The sequence below is a fragment of the Palaemon carinicauda genome, chromosome 32, assembly GCF_036898095.1.
Source record: "Palaemon carinicauda isolate YSFRI2023 chromosome 32, ASM3689809v2, whole genome shotgun sequence".
In the NCBI taxonomy this organism is placed as follows: Eukaryota; Metazoa; Arthropoda; class Malacostraca; order Decapoda; family Palaemonidae; genus Palaemon; species Palaemon carinicauda.
The window spans coordinates 26,195,328-26,210,858 of NC_090756.1; the positions used below are offsets into that span (position 1 = coordinate 26,195,328).

Genomic DNA, 15,531 nt, shown 5'->3' on the forward strand with positions numbered 1-15,531 from the left:
AACTCACAAGTCCGGGCAATTTTACACGGTGCAGTGTTCTTTCTATAGGGGAAGGATTTAAATCTTATAGGCCTATTCAAACTAAAGAAATAGGCCTATTTGATCTAGTTATAAATTGCTACCATGTTCGTCAGTGTAACATTATTGTGGCTTTTCCTGATATTTTGGGTTAACTCTGGAATAACTACTGTTGCAGGTTAGTGAGAGAGAGAGAGAGAGAGAGAGAGAGAGAGAGAGAGAGAGAGAGAGAGAGAGAGAGAGAGAGAGAGAGAATTTTGATCTCATACTAATCAAAATTTATACTTTATTTCAGATGATATTAAGACACTGATGTGATCTAAGAATTGTTCGATTTTTATAAACTATTTCGAGATTAAGCGGGTTGTGACAGCACGGGCTCTTTTTTCCAAATATATTTGCTGTATTAATTGGCTATATTTCAGCGCAAAGTTGTAGCATGCTCCAGTCACGATATAAACTAGGCCAATGCATTAATTTTACAAAATATATATAAAAAACAATCTTACGTCAACACAATTTGTAACAAATCTAAAACATTTTGGTTATTTTAAAAGTTCAGTTAATTATTACACATTTCAAAATGCATATTTTAGCAGCTAATGTAGTTCAATCAGGGGCGATCCTTTCTCGTGGGCCAATATCCTTTCTCGTTCCTGTTCCTCTATTTATTGTTCTGTAATTTCTCAAGCTATACGCTGGATAAGTTGTAATACATAGACGCAAAGTAGCCAATCCTGGTAATAACATATATAATCACAAGTTTCTTTACAGAATATTCAATCAAATACTTTTTCACAAAATTAATATCAGAATTTCTAACATTATTTCAGCACTAAGAAACTAATTAGTCCAGTAACACACTAACGTAATAAATTTTACAATATATCAAAAACAAATTGTCATTAATATCTATTTGGATGTCACCAAGGTTTCTTAAATTGTTTTTCTTTCACACCTTAAATTGAGTTTCATTTAGTTTTAAAATACTTACACTTGCTTATATATATATATATATATATATATATATATATATATATATATATATATATATATATATATATATATATATATATATATATATAATGTATATATATAAATATATATATATATATATATATATATATATATATATATATATATACATATATATATATATATATTTTAAGTTATGTCCTCGACTTGAACGATTTCTACTCCTAGGCCTTTTAGTTTGGATATTGACATTCGATCAATTGAAAAAAAAATTTTATTTGCCCCATTTAATAATCCTGATATTAACGCCATTTGTTACATTCTTATATCTCGTTAATGTTATTAGTGCGTCTGGTTCGTTAAAAATTTGATTCGCGAAAATTCACAAAAGGTCCAATTATATTTTCTATTTCAGTTTAAAAAAAATGTAGGAATTTGTCAGCTAATTCTTGGTAACTATAACCTTCTGGGAAATTTTTTGTATTCACATGAAGTTGCTGTTCGTATAAGTATTTAGCTAACACATATACGTGTAATTATGCATATGTATATACATATACTCATACAACCAATATAGATTTTGACAATGTGTTAGCATTAAAAGTGTTAACATAACTTGTGTACTGTTAGTATTTGGCTAACACACGTGTATGTGTAGATATACAGATATATAATATACTTATAATGCCAATAGAGATTTTGACATGTTAACATTATATAACTCATTCAGCGTAATCTCCACAAAATAGGAAAATTATGCAAATATTGCAAAACATTGCAAAATTTCACTATAAGAGGTCACAGTTTTACTTATCGAGACCTCTACATTATTAAATTCCAAAGTTATCCATGCTATTCCCATAACTCAAACATCACCAATTGACATTCAAAGCCGAGAGACGTTGTTATCTTATCTCGTTTGCCTTGAATTTCCGGTTGTGGCTAAAATATCACTAGATGACATTACCACGCAGGATTTATCAATAAACTCAGCTGGTCAAATCCAAGATACGAGAAGGATTGGGGTCAAATTAATATTGGCATAGGAGAAAAGGTATCCCAACAGGCGTAAAGGTTTAAAGGTTTAAAGGCCGCTCATGAATGGCAGAGGCAAGGGACAGTGACATTGCCCTATCAAGCAGGCCAATCCCCTAGAGACTGACCATATATCATATGATCAGCGCCCAAGCCCCCTCTTCACCAAAGCTAGGACCAGGGAGGGCAAGGCAATGGCTACCGATAATTCAATAGATAGACCTATAGGCTCCCCCAAACCCCCCAACCTTAGCTCACAAGGATGGTAGGTTGCAGACACTAAAGGCACTAACGAGACTGAGCGGGACTCGACCCCTCGTCTGGCTAACACCAGGCAGAGACGTTACCAATCAGGCCACGACAGTATAGCGGTGTCAGATTTCCTTAGTTTGAAGTAGATATCTTTTAATATCAGACCAGTCCAAGCACCATCCTGGATTTATGTCGTTCAACTGCATGATTCAGTAACTCGCTTGGCATTAGTTACTGGTAACCCACAAAAATACGGACAATACCTAATGTTAATTATTACTATTATTACTAGCCAAGCTATAAACCTAGTTGTAAAAGCAGGATGCTATAAGCCCAAGGGCTCCAATAGACAAAGCAAATAGAAATAAAAAATGAAATACATATGAAAAATAAAAGAAATTATAATCAAGATCAGTAACAACATTGAAATACAAGTTATCTAAATATGAAATGAGACTTGCACCAACCTGTTTATCAAAAAAAACATTTGCAACAAGCATTGAAATCACCAACAAGCAAAAAAGAAGCATTTCAATCATCTTGTATCTTAGCCATATTGGTAAGAACACAATCGAAGATTGAATCATCCGCCTGTATTCCGATAGATTGAGCATACATAAAAGTGGTTATATCTGCCACAAACTTTTATGAACTGAATTTCACAACATCCACATTTGTAGCAGGACTTATGAAAAGCAGTGTACAGTAATCAGTTGTAATATACACCCCCATTCCCCCATTATTACCATTACTAGCTAAGCTACAACCCTAGATGGGAAAGTAGGATGCAATAAGCCTTAGGTCTCCCACAGGGAAATAAGCCGAGGGAAGGAAATAAGGAAACAGATAGAATAGTGCACCTGAGTGTATCCTCAAGCAAGAGAACTCTGGTCTCTTAAAACCTAGAAAAAGCAGCTCAGATGAGTACCTTAATTGAGAAACCAAAGTTTCAGAGCATAATAGAATATCATACTGTCTTCAGGCAACTGTAAGGTCTTTAATATTGCCATGCACTCCAAGAATATTGTAATAGAGTACATTAAAATGACCCTGGGTAAGTCTAGGACACACTGGTGCTGGATTTTGCTCAATATTTCCAGGCACAATAAGAATTAGAAATAAAAGCCTCATTATACTTGAAAGCAAACTTAACGTTAATGATAAAATAATGTACACAACTATATGAACAGAAAACACCAATGCAAATCTTGAAGTGATAAAATTGGTCAACATAGTGAAGCAGACACACCATGCAAGGCTTTGCACCCTCCAAAATAACCACTTCAACTGAAGGAAGGACAGTAACGATAGTTTTGAAAATGAGTATCAAAGAGAAATATAAAGGAAAAGATATTGAAAAGGCAACCTCTTGATAAAACACTAGGCAACCATGGTTCTTTTATAAAGTCCGTTCAACATCTTAAAAGACAAAAGGAAGAGAAAAGATAGAATAGTGTAGTTCAATGTACCCCCCAAGCAAGAGAACTCTAACCCAAGATAGTGGAAAACCCTGGTACAGAGGATATGGCACTATCCAAGCACATTGTTTTGATACTTGAGTGTCCTTCTCCAAGAAGAGCTTCTTAGCATAACTGAAGAGTCTCTTCTACACATACCAAGTGGAAAGTAGCCCCTGAAGTGACAGAAAAAAACAGTAATTAACCCTTTTACCCCCAGGCTATTTGGAAATTTCCAACCCTTAACACCCAGGGGGTTATTTTTTTCCCAGCACATTTTGCAGTATATTTTTTTTAAATTGCTCTAACAGCCTTAATTTTTGTCATAGAGAGGTCAGGTTGGTCTCATTCTCTTGGAAAATGCCTGAATTTTCTCAAAAAATTTTATAGCATTTTTTTGCAAGGACGTACCGGTACGTCCATGGGGGTAAAGGGATGGCTTTTGTGAAACGTACCAGTACGTCCTTTGGGGGTAAAAGGGTTAACTACTTAATTGAAGAAGAATGGTGTGGATTGCTTAGTATTGTTAATTGCATGAAAAAAGAGGAGAATGTGTAAGGAATGCGCTGAACTATTTAGTATACTTTTAGGCAAAGGAGAAAATTCATAAATGAATAAGACATAATCAGATAGATCCAATGCAGTGTAACATAACTCTCTAGTATTGTATTAGTATCCTCTTATACCAGTAATATCTAAAAAGATATATATTCTTATTTAGCATCTAGTATTAGTCACCCACCCAACTACATGGAGTGAACACACTGGGCATTCATTACTGATCACCCTTCCAAGTACTGCCCCAAGTTAATGTTGTATACTTAAATGGATCTAACATGTTTCAGGCAATTCTTAGCTTACTACTAACACACTGAGTGCTGGCCAAAGCTAGGTTCTTAAACGGCTTCTTTTTTAGTAAATAAAATCTTGAGTCGAGACCTAAATCATATTCATCTTCGTGGAATTACTGCAACTTGGATGGGGTTTTCCAAAGACCAAAGTATCTATGGACAAAACTTTATAATGTAGAGAGAGAGAGAGAGAGAGAGAGAGAGAGAGAGAGAGAGAGAGAGAGAGAGAGAGAGAGAGAGAGAGAGAGAGAGAGAGAGAGAGAGAGAGAGTAAAGTTCAAGGGAAATGTGACATTTCAAATTATTTCCTCTCCAAGCATCCTAAACTGTTAACGTCTCATTGAGTTTGATGAGCACTATATTATGTTTTAATTACAGACTATATGAAATATAGTGATTAGACTTAAATAATGTTGACAATCATGAAGCTAACACCCTTGGAAATATTTGAATTTAAACTGTATGGACCTTGAAGAGTAAATAAATATCTATTTAGAAGTTTCAAAAAATCACTGAATACCAAAAAAATTGTAGGCAATGAAAATACTTTTTTCAGAACCATTAACTTAAAAGTTTTGTAAGGGGAATACAGACAAGGATAATACAGTACCTTCAGAATACTGCAAATAAAAACATATTGCGAAACAAAAGTGTTAAGAAGTTTTGTAAGGGGAATACAGTCAAAGATAATACAGTAACTTTAGAATACTGCAAATACAAATATATCACCAAATAAAAGTGTTTTATATTATGTAGAACTAGATTACTATATATAAGGTGAATTGCAAAATGAGAGAGAGAGAGAGAGAGAGAGAGAGAGAGAGAGAGAGAGAGAGAGAGAGAGAGAGAGAGAGAGAGAGAGAGAGAGAGAGAGAGAGAGAGAGTTAAATATGACATGAAACATCTGGGCTATAAGCAGGAAGGAAATATTTATTTAAATGTTGTTACTATTCTTAAAATATTTTAATTTTCCTTGTTTCCTTTCCTCACTGGGCTATTTTCCCTGTTGGGGCCACTGGGCTTATAGCATCCTGCTTTTCCAACTAGGGTTGTAGCTTAGCATTTAATAATAATAATATTAGATTGGACTTATGAATCTGGAATATAGAAACCGGTGCTGTCAGTACCAAAGTGTAACTGCGGGAAATCCCAGCAGTTCAAATGTCACTCATTTGAATGGTAAAGGCAAGGGACAGAATAACAGCTGACGTTGACTCAGCAGGTAGACCTTAGGACTCACAAGGATGGTGAGGTTGCAGAAACTACTAGAAACTATCGAGCTAGACAGGGACTCGAACTCCCATCCAATGGAATGCCAGGCAGCGATGTTTCCAATAAGCTAGCACAACACTGAAGTACAAATTAAAAGTTTGGAAAGCAAAATGGAAAAAAGGAAACAAGAATGAATTCAAAGCAACCACATAAGATTTTATTCTGAGTGTGCCTTACGATTTATTCATTTCAATATTCCCTATAAAATATCAAGAACAGGATTATAAATGAAACCATAAGAGGGCTTACTCGAGTGCCATATGTGGATGAAATCATGGTGAGGGGTAGATGGAGATGGTTTGGGCATGCTCTTTGCACTAAAGATTTTATTCTACGAGAGCCTTACCATTTATTCATTTCAATATTCCCTATAAAATATCAAGAACAGGATTAGAAATGAAACCATAAGAGAGCTTACTCGAGTGCCATGTGTGGAAATCATGGTGAGGGGTAGATGGAGATGGTTTGGGCATGCTCTTTGCACTCCCCAAGAGAGATTAGTTCACCAAACTTTCAACTGGGCTCCACAAGGAGCTAGAAGAGTTGGAAGATCCAGGCCTACATAGCTGAGGACTATGAAGCATGAAGTATAAGATGATGAATGGAGAAGTATTGATTTAAAAGCTCAAGATAATAACAGGAGAAATCTAACCGAGGCCCCTTGCATCAATAGGCATAGATGATGATGATGATCAAGAATCAGGATGCGACAGACGAAGGGGACTACTGAAGCGTAATGGTATAACGATTCCAAGACACTGCTTGTAGATAAATCGTTTGGGGAGCAACATAGGCTAATCTGTTAAGATTCCCAGACAGGTTTCTCGCTTAATATTTCATCCGTGGTTGAATGGATAAAGCTTTGACTCAGTGGTTCACTGGAGGAGGTTACTGTTTGCAGTGTGAGACCCTTTCCAAGACATAAACTAGAGGAGCACTCGATAGAGTCCAGACCTCCGCCGCGGCAGCTTATTTCTCGACCTTGACCTTGACGTGTATTAATTGGCGTGGATTTTCATACGTTCAAATATGAACCAAGTTTGAAGTCTCTGTGACAACAATGTCCAAACCTATGGCGGACTAAGTGAATTGGACATTTTGCTTGACTGTGACCTTGACCTTCCAAAATTTAACCATTTCCAGCTTTTTACATAACAGTTAATCCCTGTAAGTTTCATTACTCTACGATTAAATTTGTGGCCAGGAAGCTGTTCACAAACAAACACACAAACAGGGGGTAAAACATAACCTCCTTCCAACTTCATTGGCAGAGGTAATAATAGAACTTTATACCTGTATTCATATCAGAAGCCTTTTCTTCCAGGTTCGTTGCTATCTGGAATAGAGTTGAACATAACAGCGTTCGAGAGCCGTGACAAGATCTTTTTCTCAAGACAGTCGGAGAATGCCTCGTTCTACCTCAGCTTCAACGACAGTGACGTACACGTCCGACCCGATGTGAATGACTGGCAAGAGCTGATATTCACCAACTCGACTGGCATTGACTGTGTAAGTACTGGGATTTAAAAAGCCCTTTTCTGCAGTGGCGCATAGTACACCATGTTATATAGACGACAAAGTGGATAAGAATAATGTTAATATTACAGTGGTGAGTGGATATGAATGTGTTGGGGTGGTTTGGCCATGTTGAGAGAATGGAAAATGGCTGTCAGCTAAAGAAGGTGATGAATGCAAGAGTTGATGGGAGAAGTACATGAGGAAGGCCAAGGTTTGGGTGGATGGATGGAGTGAAGAAAGCTCTGGGTGATAGGAGGATAGATGTGAGAGAGGCAAGAGAGCGTGCTAGAAATAGGAATGAATGGCGAGCGATTGTGACGCAGTTCCGGTAGGCCCTGCTGCTTCCTCCGATGCCTTAGATGACCGCGGAGGTAGCAGCAGTAGGGGATTCAGCATTATGCATCTGTGGTGGATAATGTGGGAGGGTGGGCTGTGGCACCCTAGCAGTACCAGCTGAACTCGGTTGAGTCCCTTGTCAGGCTGGGAGGAACGTAGAGAGGAAGGTCCCCTTTTCTGTTTCATTTGTTTGATGTCGGCTACCCCCCAAAAATTGGGGGAAGTGCCTTGGTATATGTATGTTATAATAGCGTTTGCATCTTTAGTCTAGATAACTCATAATTTCAGACTATAGAAACAGGGTGACATAAGACGTTAACTCGATCATACATAAGTTGGTGTAAGAAGCTTGCAGTATAAATAGGTGGCAATATTTTTCCTGAAAACGAGTTATAATAGTTTGCATCTTTAGTCTAGATAACTCATAATTTCGGACTATAGAAACAGGGTGACATAAGACGTTAACTCGATCATACATAAGTTGGTGTAAGAAGCTTGCAGTATAAATAGGTGGCAATATTTTTCCTGAAAACGAGTTATAATAGTGTTTGCATCTTTAGTCTAGATAACTCATAATTTCAGACTATAGAAACAGGGTGACATGAGACGTTAACTCGATCATACATAAGTTGGTGTAAGAAGCTTGCAGTATAAATAGGTGGCAATATTTTTCCTGAAAACGAGTTATAATAGTGTTTGCATCTTTAGTCTAGATAACTCATAATTTCAGACTATAGAAACAGGGTGACATAAGACGTTAACTCGATCATACATAAGTTGGTGTAAGAAGCTTGCAGTATAAATAGGTAGCAATATTTTTCCTGAAAACGAGCCTACTATAAAATTGGTATTAAATAATTCAAATGTAGGTGGAAGAATATCCTTACGGTAAGCTGCGGAACTTTAGTTTATCTGAAATCAAGAAAAAAAAATATCATAATCATCACTACAGGATGTTGAAGCAGAAGACTACTTGGTAAGGGACCTTTGATAGTGGTTTTACCACGCCCCAGTTACTATACCGACACTCTATAAGGGTGAGCGAGCTGGGTATATTCCTGGCATTCCATACAACTTTTTTCTCTGGTATATTTAGCATTATTTATACCTTAGAAATGGTGCTATAAGGAGCATTTCACGGAGCGACACAGGTTGAGCCCAGAAATAGATTTTTCCTTCGTCAAAATCCCTTTATTTCTCCTTGGCTTTTAGTCTGCACCCCTCCCACACGACACCTTTCATTCCTCGGACTCAATTTATAGACGAGTATTGCTGTTTCTGTTTTGCAGTGTTAAATATATTCTATTGGGCCTTTTCATTAATTTTTACTTATCTAAAACCTTAGGTATTTAATCTAGTTTTGAATAGTCGGCACTAAATGTAGAACAGTACAATGTAGTGTTTGGGTAACCCATACGCAATGAATATGCTGTACAGGTAGCTGGGACTACAGTATACAGTATCAACACAATTACTGTATAAGATATAGATAATGTTACCATTCTTTTCCACGTTTCAGACCTCCCCACTTACTCTGAAGAAAAGCACCAGTAGCTACGTCGTAGAAGTCTGTTCAGAGTACGAAGAAAACGAGGCGGTCGTTCGAATAGTTGATGCAGTTAATATTTCCTGGGCCATCGGAGTAGGTCCTCCTGAAGTCATTGAAAGTAAGTCTGAAAAACCAAGATTTAAATTCAAATGAAAACATTAGCAAGCATACATTAAGTTTTTTAATTCATATGGATATTTCATTCTTTCTAAACTTTCACAACAATTTTGCTGATGTTTTTACAAAGGAATTTACAACTGTATATTAACCCTTTTACCCCCAGGCTATTTGGAAATTTCCAACCCTTAACCCCCAGGCGTTTTTTTTTATTCAAGCACATTTTGCAGTATATATTTTTCAAATTGCTCTAACAGCCTTAATTTTCATTATAGAGAGGTCAGGTTGGTCTCATTCTCTTGGAAAATGTCTGAATTTTCTTAAAAAAATTATAAAAAAATAAAAAAATTATAAATAGCAGTTTTTTTGCAGGGACGTACCGGTACGTCCATGGGGGTAAAGGGATGTGTTTTGTGAAACGTACCAGTACGTCCTTTGGGGGTAAAAGAGTTAAAAATACATTTAATAAAAGTATAGTATTTATATAAATCTCAGTAGTTTTTTAAGCAATATGAAAAACTGCACTTACACATTTTTTAATATTTTCTCTTGGGAGATGTTACATAATTTTCTTTGGGAGAAAGATGATATATTTTACCAAAAATTTAAATCTTAATATGTGTTCTACAGTATTCTATAACCAAATTATTATACAGTTGGAACTCTTCTGATAAAGATGCAATAAAGTTATAATATATTGAAAAAATATTTATATATACTTACTGTTCTTGTTATGGTGACCACTGCAGTGACATGGCTGGGACTCGGAAACCTTTGTTCTCTCAAATCCTGATGTTACTGTGATGTCAATATTGAAGCTGTGTCTTCGAAGTTATCAAAATAAAGGTCGGAGTTCTTGAAGGTTGAGAATGGTATGAGCTATATCTCAATAATTTTAACCCTTTAACCCCTAGGCTATTTGGAAATTTCCAACCCTTAACCCCCAGGGGGTTATTTTTTTCCCAGCACATTTTGCAGTATATATTTTTTAAATTGCTCTAAAAGCCTTAATTTTCGTCATAGAGAGGTCAGGATGGTCTCATTCTCTTGGAAAATGCCTGATTTTTTCAAAAAATTATCAAAAATATGAAAAAAAAAATAGCATTTTTTTGCAAGGACGTACCGGTACGTCCATGGGGGTAAAGGGATGGCTATTGTGAAACGTACCAATACATCCTTTGGGGGTAAAAGGGTTAAATAGAATGTCAACATAAAAAGTACACTTCACCCGCAGGTATTCCTTTCGAGCCACATCGACTGATTCATTCCATAGATAATATAAAACATTAACTCTATAATGTTGAAATTAACTTTCCTTATAGTACAATACTTGTAAATAAACCACAATCTTCCACTGTCTTGGGTTAGAGTTCTCTTACCAGAGGGTACACTCAGGCACTCTATTCAATCTGTTTCCTTAATTTCCTTTCCTCACTGGGCTATTTTCCCTCTTGGAGCTGTTGGGCTTATAGCATTCTCCTTTTCCAACTAGGGTTGTAGCTTAGCTAGTAATAATAATACTAGTTTAAAAACCTCTCCAGGCTAAATAGAGTATAACATACACATGAATTTTCATGTACAACACTAAATTGAGTTTAAGGTACTGGTATAATTTGGGTTGTAGTAGAATATTGCCTGGTATATTAATAATAAAACCATGTAATAAAATCTACAAAAACTTATCCCAATAGTAAATACTACTTCTGATAATCTATTTTATAACATTTTCAAATACAGAACTACGTACTGTACTTTATTTAACCCTTTTACCCCTAGTGGACGTACTGGTACGTTTCACAAAACTCATGCCTTTACCCCCATGGACGTACAAGTACGTCCTTGCAAAAAACTGCTATTTACATTTTTTTTTGCATATTTTTGATAACTATGAGAAACTTCAGGCATTTTCCAAAAGAATGAGACCAACCTGACCTCTCTATGACCAAAAATAAGGCTGTTAGAGCAATTTAAAAAATATTTATTGCAAAATGTGCTTGAAAAAAAAAATGCCAGGGGGTTAAGGGTTGAAAAGTTCCAAATAGCCTGGGGGTAAAAGGGTTAAGAACATTATATACAGTAGAGTATATAAAATGGTATGAGGACATCTTGCTTGACCGAGACCTTGACCTTCCGAGACTTAATCCTTTCTGGCTTTTCACAGAAGAGTTAATCACAGCAATTTTCATTACTCTACGATTGAAATTGTGACCAGGAAGCTATTCACAAACATACAAATAGGGGCAAAAAAATCTATTTCCAACTTTGTTGGCGGAGGTAATAATACTTCATAGAAACTAGATTCATTTCCATTTTATAACCAGTTGTTTGATTTCATTGATAGGAAGATTTCACTCACCTTAGGGAGCTACTGAGTGGACAGACCTCCGCTCATTCCAAACTTACGAACTTGGACTCCAACAGTATCATATAATATAAAAGATATTAGCGATGACAATATAATGAAACTTAGATAGCGTCCTGCATGAAGGGAAGTTTTTGGAATCAGTCGCTGGCAAAGGGTTAAATTTCGGAGTAAAACAGGGTGATGTCTTGGCTCCTGGCCTTAAAAATCTATTCACCGCTCAATAACAGAAGACAGACCCCAAATAGAATATTTAATGTACTTTCATAACACATAATTACATTATTAGGAGGTACAGCACCAAATCATATACTTATTCATGATTTTTAACCCTTTTACCCCCAGGGTATTTGGAAATTTCCAACCCTTAACCCCCAAGGGGTTATTTTTTTCCCAGCACATTTTGCAGATTATTTTCTTTAAATTGCTATAACAGCCTTAATTTTTGTCATAGAGAGGTCAGGTTGGTCTCATTCTCTTGGAAAATGCCTGAAGATTTTAAAAAAATCATCAAAAATATGAAAAAAAAAAATTTTGTATAGCATTTTTTTGCAAGGACGTACCGGTACGTCCATGGGGGTAAAGGGATAAGTTTTGTGAAACGTACCAGTACGTCCTTTGGGGGTAAAAGGGTTAAATCAGTAGCAACTTATAAACCAGGGAATGCACATCAGTCCTCACTCCTCTAAGATACAATTTGTACGTCCTTGCAAATACAGCACCTCCTTGCCAAACTGTTGATTGACAAAAAACTGACAGAGGACCAGAGAATTTCAATCACAGACAGATTCTGGGATGTGATGTTCATGCAAGTCTTAAATATACCCTACTCTTCTGACTCGTTCATTTATTAGGCTTCTTACAGTCTGCAGATCTCATATTTCCATGGGATTTCTTGTCTAGATAATACTTCCGAGAGAAAATACTTTTGAAGAGCGTAACGTCTTCAGCAGGAAAATGCATTTTTGTATAATAAAAATTTAGTCAAGAGTCAAATTCTGCAAATTCATTTCAAGTAAAATAAAATCTAAATTAGTCTGAAAGAATTGATAAATATTGTGCAATAACTTTTCTGCCAAAATAAAGCTGGATCATAAATATCATCATCATCTCCTCCTATGTCTGTTGACATAAAGGACCTTGGTTATATTTCGCCAGTCTCTATCTGAGCTTTTAATTCAATACATCTCCATTCGCAATCTCCCACTTCACGTTTCATGGTCCTCAGCCACGTAGGCCTGGGTCTTCCAAATTTTCTAGTACCTTGTGGAGCACAGTTGAAGGTGATGAACTAATCTCTCTTCGGGGAATGCAAAGAGCATACCCAAACCATCTCCATCTACCCCTCACATAATTGTAACTAATTTATTTTCTTATTTCAGATGCAGAAAATAAATACGGAATACAGCTTATTGACCCAGCTCTATGCATATTAGCAATTCTTATCCTGGGAATCTTATGTTATATAGTCTACTTGCTCCACGACACGAGAAAGATGATGAACGCCCGAAAGGAAGGCGGCCGGCGCGCGAGCCTTTGCACTCTGCAGGACGAACCGCAAGCGATCCACGAGAGAAAGTTCTCCACCGCATCCCTCAGCGTTCCGCCGGTCTTCCCCAACGCAGTCAGCAATGAGAGGAAGCATTCCTTCGTACACATTGATTCAAAACCGAATTCCGTAAAGAGCATAAAGCCCCCTTCGAATCTTCCACCACCGGTCCCACTCACTCCTGATCGGATGAATTTCCAGCCATCCTCGGCCGAGAGGTTGGACTCGGACAGCACAATTCCTCTGGCTTCCAACGACCCGTACGAGGAAGAGGAACACGACTACGATTACATCGACCTGCAGAAATTAAACTCGTACAAAGATCAAATGACTCTGGTGGGTAAGGAAATTGAAGCGAAGTTTGCAACACTTTTACGCCACGATTCAGAAAACTCTCTCTACGAAGCAGTCAGGCCATCAGAATCAAATGCAGGTAAAAATTCTGACACGTGTGCATACCACAGTTCACAAAACTCTCTCTACGAATCAGTCAAGCCCCAGGGATCTATCGCATGTGAAAATTCTGACACGTATGCATACCACGGTTCTCAAAACTCTCTCTACGAAACAGTCAAGCCCTTAGAATCAAATGAATGTGGAACCTCCGACACAGTTGCGCGCCAAGGTTCCCAAAACTCTCTCAAGGATACAATCAAGCCCTTAGAATCAAATGATTGTGGAACTTCCGACACCATTGCGTGCCGCGGTTCCCAAAACTCTCTCCGCGAAACGACCAGGCCACTTGAACCAAACGGATGTGAAACTTTCGACACAGTCGCATGTCGTGGCTCCAATTCGGAAATATCACGCCAAGCGCTCCCCAATAATCCTGAAACAGAGGAATTTGGAAATGCTGGAACCTTCACACAACTGGAAAATGAGGAGAGTCCCTCTGTCGCCTCAAACCAAGACCCCTCTCTTCTCTCGGACAAAAAGGAAGACATAATACGCTACGGTTCCCTTCTTTCGGTCATTTGCAAAGAAGGACCCTTCGACGCGATCACCACGGCTAACCAGAATCAACAGCAGATAACAGATCCTGATTTTGAAAGTATGGATGATTACGCTGTCTAGACTAACAGCAATGGAGTTGGTGAGGAAGGCCCTTGTCTCTTTATAAATGGAATAAAAAGTGTATTATTTCAAGACAGACTAAAATATAGTGTTAGATTGTAGATAAACCATAATTTTACCAAAGTTCGACAAGGAGAAGGTCTTACCTTGAAAAAGTATTGCTCTGTACCGTAAGACTCGAGACAGGTGATTTGATCGTTAAGGATCACCAGCCACTAGAATTGTAAACGATCGGTTAGTTGTTAGCGCCAAAGCTATCTTTTAAATCTATGGGGAGAAATGCAAACGTTGTATAAATTGGTTTTACTCAACAGTAAACAAAATATCTGGAAATAGATATTACAAAGTGATGGTAGAATAATAGATTTTTAACCCTTTTACCCCCAAAGGACATACTGGTACGTTTCACAAAAGCCATCCCTTTACCCCCATGGACGTACAAGTACGTCCTTGCAAAAAAATGCTATAAAATTTTTTTTTCATATTTTTGAAAATTTTTTGAGAAAATTCAGGCATTTTCCAAGAGAATGAGGCTGTTAGAGCAATTTTAAAAAAATATACTGCGAAATGTGCTGGGAAAAAAATAACCCCCTGGGGGTTAAGGGTTGGAAATTTCCAAATACCCAGGGGATAAAAGGGTTAATAAATCATGAACTTCTCAGTGTTCGTTTCCAGATCTTTTTCAGCTTATTAACATCACATACCATTAAATTCCAAATTCAAATTTGAAACATTAAGAATTATAGAATGTAAAAGGCTATTATCCATATAAAATCAATGCTTAATCATTTGAAAATGGCAGATAAACTCAATAAATATCAAGACCTTCGTCCGAGTCTGTAAGTCTTTTTCTTTGATCCCCTAAAAAGTCTAAAATCAAATGAAACTTGTTAGGTGGTGGGCTGAGACACAAGTGGTAATTTTCACCCAATATAAAAACTACCCACACGAGTCTAAGTCTTAAAAAAAACTTATGGTAAATAAAGATTATGTTGTTTTTATCATGTAGCAGCAGTAGGGGATTCAGCATTATGAAGCTTCATCTGTGGTGGATAATGTGGGAGGGTGGGCTGTGGCACCCTAGCAGTACCAGCCGAACTCGGTTGAGTCCCTTGTTAGGCTGGAGGAACGTAGAGAGTAGAGGTCCCCTTTTTGTTTTTGTTTTGT

General features: G+C 37.0%; 1 protein-coding gene across 1 annotated transcript; it reads left to right on the forward strand.

Moving 5' to 3' along the window:
• Positions 1-15,531, forward strand: LOC137625355 (uncharacterized). Its single transcript, XM_068356215.1, has 4 exons — positions 1-196; positions 7,184-7,368; positions 9,233-9,380; positions 13,124-15,531. Exons 1-4 carry the CDS (start codon positions 124-126, stop codon positions 14,362-14,364), a joined length of 1,647 nt encoding a protein of 548 aa, XP_068212316.1. The 5' UTR covers positions 1-123; the 3' UTR covers positions 14,365-15,531.